General features: G+C 43.4%; 1 protein-coding gene across 1 annotated transcript in view; it reads left to right on the forward strand.

The window, feature by feature from the left end:
- The window catches only part of LOC146176838 (transmembrane protease serine 9-like), a 75471-nt gene extending 69701 nt beyond the window's left edge, over window positions 1-5770 (forward strand). The window contains exons 14-15 of the mRNA XM_084581407.1: window positions 794-952; window positions 5454-5770. Of these exons, the coding sequence (XP_084437533.1) occupies window positions 794-952; window positions 5454-5702 (408 nt within the window). The 3' untranslated portion in view covers window positions 5703-5770. The remainder of the gene's footprint in view (window positions 1-793; window positions 953-5453) is intronic.
- The last annotated feature ends 230 nt before the right edge of the window (window positions 5771-6000 follow it).

The raw sequence follows: 6000 nt of genomic DNA on the forward strand, positions 1-6000 counted from the left end.
TCGGTTCTCTCTTAGCACTTCTCTATCAGGGCTGAATAATGCGAAAAAAAAAAGTTTAAATGCATGGGTGAAGGAAAGCAGGTACTTTTTACGACTTGCGTTTGAGTTTTCAATGCTTAATTTCATGGAACGCAAACCGTTTCTTAAAAGTGTAAGAAGGCCGTGTGGCAGCTATTATTTATGTGTATCAGTTTAAGCAATAACGCCTTTCTGGTCGCGTTCCGGTTTGATGCCACTGATATTCTCAAGACGCCCTTATGAAGTGTTTGGTACCTTTAAAAATTTTTACGGGTGCTCCTTTAAAGTTCGAGGAGGAACCATACCCAGAAATTGTGGGCGAGCGCGTTTTTCACCGGGAAGTTGTTTACGAACATATGCTTTCTGATATCGTAAGACTGCACCGTAAAAATAAATACATCCACAGGTCTGCTCTCATAACGATCGCAGTTTACTGTTAGGTATGTATTGTCAAAAACACAGCGCATTGGTTTATCTGCTGCAGTCCTAATTTCTCGACGCGAGCGAACAACAAACATAAAAAAAAAAATTTGCTATGCATCGGAGGGTTAGCACATTCCCATACATATATTAACAAGGGTGTCTCAATATATATACAGTTCCCCTTCAAAGGAAGGTCACCTAATACGTACAAGGAAGGTTTGCTCGGAACTTGAACGCACTTCCCATTTGAGAAATGAGGACGAAGAAAGTTCCCCATATATATGCACTATTCCATGCAAAATCGAAGTCACCATACACGATGCTGCCCTTTGCACATTTCTGCCACACTCAGATGGTATTCCGTGCTCCCAAGCCTGTGCTGGGCTTCGCCAGCGGCTGGGGCCGGGTCAACATCAAGGGACCCCGGCCAGAAAACCTGCAGGAAGTGCGGCTGCCAGTGCATAGCAAAATGGTCTGCTTGGAGTCTTCGAGCGCTGCGGTCAGAGCGAAAGTGAGTATGCTTTCCTTTTTTTCGGGAGATAAGGGAAATGAAATTATGGAAACCCCATCGTTTTGCCCCAGTGATTCGCAAAGCAGATGATCTAGATAGATGAGTTTATTGATTAGAAGGAGGGAGAGCTTGCCTGGAAAGAGGGTTATCTGCGCTGCTACTGTCTTCCGGGTAAAGAGAAAAGGAAAAGAAAGAGGGTCGTTATGGGGAACGTTGTGGGGAAAAGGGAGAAGAAAATGTACAATCCGTTTTGTTCGCATCAGAATCGCGAGTCGAGGCCTCTATCACTGAAGAAGCGTAAAAACGCCAACATTGTACAGAAAGCTTTTCAAATGGCATCTAGCATTAAGCTTTCCGAGAGCGCTTTGCTGCCGAAATGCTTCTAAGGAGCGTCTCAGTCTAGTACTTTGCTCCCATTTACTGTGACATACCGCTGGTACTTGCTCAGTAGTCTCCGTTATGCCAGACGTGGAAGAGCCCGGAATGTCTGCTTGTGTAAATAAATGAAAGTTCATAGGCATAAAAGCGACGTCTAGAAAGGAAAGACATTCATCTTACGACAAAAGCTATCATGATTTGTATGCTAGGCTTCGAAAGGAAAGCGTGCAATGATATCGCGGGATGTAAATATATTGTTGAAGGGTAGGATTATCAAAGGTTTTCGATACTAATAAAGCTCGAATAGAGAACCTCTAGTTACGGACTGTGTATTGAATATTAAAGTAGACCTTATTTGCCTAGCGTTCTGAAATTTAAAGGCTGAGATACACAAGCGGGCTGAAAAATAATTCACTAGGACTTTTTGCTAAGCGCATAGCTTGGGTTGGTAAAACTGCAACCTGGAACCTAATTATTGTTTATAATTAAAACACCGGGACTACATATTCATAATTACAAATTGCCTCAATGAAGTGAAAAATAAAAGTTATTCTAGGTCGCATCCTCAAAACGGCCTTTAAAAAATTAAACATATAAGAAGCATAAGAAGGTAAAACTGTCATTTACAAATACTGTGTGATGGGAAGTACCATACAAAACGAAAATTGAATTCCTACAAAATGGCACCTATGGTGATGTCACCATATCACTGCCAGCGTAACCTATCTTATTTTTCCCGCCGACAAGAAAATGTATGATTGTTGAATAGTACGTCGCATAATAGATTCACCTGGAATATTTGTTTCGTTTCAGCGACTCAGGCTAATAAATTTCGGTGTTTTCTAATCTAATATGAGAGCTTAGTGCTACGGAGTAAAATGAAGACAGCAGTTTCCGGTTCTCAGATGAAAAAGCTACAGAAAAATAGTCTCGATTACTAGCGACTAAAATGATCCTCAGAATGATCAGAATCTACGCGCAAACATAATCTCGCAGTGGTAACCAACAATTAACCGGGGAGCAGTAAAGCCTCGAAAAAAAAAAAGTCATCGTTTTAGCTCGCATGCAGTCATCTCATACAGCCATACTCTTAGCAACAAGAAGGGAAAACCGGAAAATAATATTTCAGTCTAGCTAAGGGGGATAGTCTAAATAAAGTTGGTCAATGTCTGGAATATAAAATTGTCCAAACAACGAGACAAGTAGCACGATAAAAAATAAAAAAATTCGGTCAGTAAATTAGTCTACCACCCTCTTCACCTTCCTTCCTCTAATGAAACAACGCGGCGCACACTTATTTGGAAGCGTTCAACCGAAAACGCTTCTCGATCGATGAAATCCAATCACTGCAGCTAAATTTTCTGCTGTTCTGTTATAGCTGCAGCACGGAGTGTTTAATGATAACTTCCTGTTCTTTAAAGAAGGCGCACAATGTCATCAAACTCTGATGCGGGGACAGGATTGTTCTGCGTTTCCTGAAGGGGATTGGAGACTGCTTGGGGCGGTAAACAGCCGGTGTGATTAGGTCCCCCGGAAAAAGAAAAACAAATTCCGAAAGGCGCTTAGTGCTCTGATGAACAGTTTCAAGAAGCGACAGAAATAACTCTTGGCACTAAGCGTCGACTCAACGCAACTAGGAAAAAAACAAACAAACAAAAAAACAAACACCAGATATTTACTACAGCTGCATGCATAAACAGGTAAATATCCTCAGCACAATGCCAGAGCCTTGTCTCGAGGAGGGAGACAAGGCATGTGCCGCTGAGTCATGTAAACAGCCCTGCCAAACTGAGATTTTGCACGTGATATTTTTTTGGGTGGCCGCCCCCGGCTAATGTACACAACGTTTTATCGACTGATTTCTCGGCATTTCTCGTTAGGAGCGGCGACGTTACGCCATTAAAGAAAAACGCCGTTGTTTACCTGGCGCTAATCTTCACGCTTCTCTGGTTCTACTCCGTCTCAGGAGAAGGAAGTTTTGTGAGTGCACGCAAACAGCGGACAAATAACGATTCAAAACTATGTGCGCGTGAGAGCACATTCGGTGTTTGGGCTGGAAAAGGAATTACCTGCGCTCGGACAGCTCCTTGGGTACAGACAGCCCTTGCGGTGCGCATGTTCCAGCACCGCGGGGCATGCTGTGTCGCTTTATTTAAAGAACGCTTTGCTTGCTCGAGCGAGATCACTTCGCCAGTTCTGGCTTTCCTTCTGCTCTGGATCAAACGAACACTGGCTCGAATTTTGATAGCGACGCCGGAATACTCTGTGTTAGCAGGAAGTTGAATGTCGCATGTTAAGGTCCAACTTCACATTGTGTGTGCCCAGAACCTTCACCCACCCCCTTCACCAAAAATCGGTACGGTGCAAAAGAGACAAGACAACGTTAAGCCCCATTGTAGTTCCGATAGCGCGTATGTCCTCCATTTCTTTCAAAACGTCATCATCTTCAGGGGACACCTAATGACGCCTTTCATATCTTGAGTTTTCGAAAGATTTTAAAAATACATTTTGAACATGGACCAGGACTTGAAATGTACTTCAAACAAGTTAATTTTATATTTACAAAAGTACATTTTAATGCATTGCCAACATGCTAAAAACGCACATATACTTTTCACCTATTCAAAATATACTCGAAGTGTACTTTCATATATGCAATTCTTTATATTTTGAAGATATATTTCGAATACTGACTGAGGAAGTTTACAAATATATTTTTAATTTGTCTTGAGCGCCTTCCTTAATGCAAATTATATTTAAAACATATTTCGAATATACCGCAGTATATTCCAAACGTATTACGCTTTGCTGAAGGCCGGGTGGTGCCTGTCTACAGACAAAATAAGAAAACAAAGTTAGGGACTCGCACGAAAGAAGCCAACAGCTGCCGTGACCAAGGGAAGCTTAGGGGATTGTTTCATCGAAAAAAATAAGAACAGCCCCCCACGCTTCTTTATATATACACACATCTAACCAACAGACCTCCCACTCAAAAGTAACTGTAGTGACAATAAGTGACATCGTGGTTCGATCTTGGTGCTACCATTTCACCACTTCACCACTTCACCACACACGTTCTTCTTATTCAACACAACGTTTATACTCATGGAGAACTCAAAGAAGCGGTACACCGCGATACATGGGCAGACGATGCACTGACACACTCACAGTCCCATTCCCGTGATTCCCCGCCCCAGGGTGCCTTTTTCTTTTTCCTTCGCTGGGGAGGGAAGCGAGCTCTCACCCGGTGGTGCGGTCACCGACGCTACCGTCCGCGACTCTCGTATAGAGGGCACAGATTTAGTTCCTTCTGTCAAGCTGACTATTGTTTGCTTTAGTTTGTTTTTGATTCGTTAAATTGTTTTCCGGTGGAGTTGCCCTCGCGTCCGCGCCTGCGGGACTCCAGTATCACGTTACAACAGCAACAAAGATGCACCTGGGGGCTAGAGGCATGATGCAAGGTGCATGTTACCATAGCTGAAATAGGCTCACATGCGCTGTGGCACACTAGAAGCTGGAAACGCATGGTAGACGGGAATGCTTAGAATTCAAAGAAAGTTGCAGAAAATGCGAGATAGACCGCAATAAGCTTCTACGTTAGACCCTGTATGGGTTTTTTTCGTCATAGGTTGAGAAATAATGGCACTCGCAAGCGAACACGAAGTCCACCTCTCTGAATAAAATATTAATAATATAAATTTTCATTCAAGAATAATTACAACGGTTGCTTTGTGTACTACATCTAAGAAATGAGCGACAAAAGAACATGATACCTGCGCTAGCAACCGTCGATGTTGCCCTTTGGAACTGAGAGGTTTTGAATGTCATGACTTGCGCAACTGGCTTCCGCTAAAATGTGAAGCTCTGTTCCTGCCTGCGTCATTTTTCATGGTGCTTTTGCTAAGCAGATGTCCAGCTAGCCGCTGTCAAACGTGAAAAAAAGGTAGCGCGCTGCAAAGGGGATCGAAGAAAACAGAATACAGCTGTATTTTCTCATCACTGAAACGCCTATATATTTAAACATTATGTTGTTCCATCTTCGTTATATATTTCGCCAATTTGTGTGCTTTACCCTTGCCATCTAGAACGCTTGGTGTGTAAACGTGCTGTTATGTGCGTGCAGATCACGGACAACATGTTTTGCGCCGGGTACGACGACCAGCCCGTCGTGATGGACACTTGTGAAGGTGACAGCGGGGGTCCCTTCGTCGTGGACCTCGGGGGCACCTGGTACCTGGTGGGCATCGTCAGTTGGTCCCATCAGGGCAAGTGTGGCGTGCCCGGTCGCTACGGCTTCTACACCAAGGTCAACAATTACAACGCCTGGATCGTGGACACTGTCAAGTCGCGGAGAACTTCCGGTCCAGCCTGATCCTCGTCGTGCTCTTCTTGGCAACAAAAAATCAAATCGTAAAACCAAAAGATTTGATGCAACATCTAATGGTCGTCTGCGATTATTATTCCGTCTTTGTTGTACCGCAATCAGTGTTCGACTGTAGGAGCCATAGTTTATTAGCGGACGCAGCAAAAATTCCACTCCTAATTGAAGTTGAACGGTTCCAATGGGGCAAAAAGTGAACATGATTTCACTCGTAATTGAAGTTGAAGGGTTCCAATGGGGCAAAAAGTGAACATGATTTCACTCCTAATTGAAGTTGAAGGGTTCCAAT

The sequence above is a fragment of the Amblyomma maculatum genome, chromosome 10 (genome assembly GCF_055883805.1).
Source record: "Amblyomma maculatum isolate TAMU_Amacu chromosome 10, ASM5588380v1, whole genome shotgun sequence".
Classification (NCBI taxonomy): Eukaryota; Metazoa; Arthropoda; class Arachnida; order Ixodida; family Ixodidae; genus Amblyomma; species Amblyomma maculatum.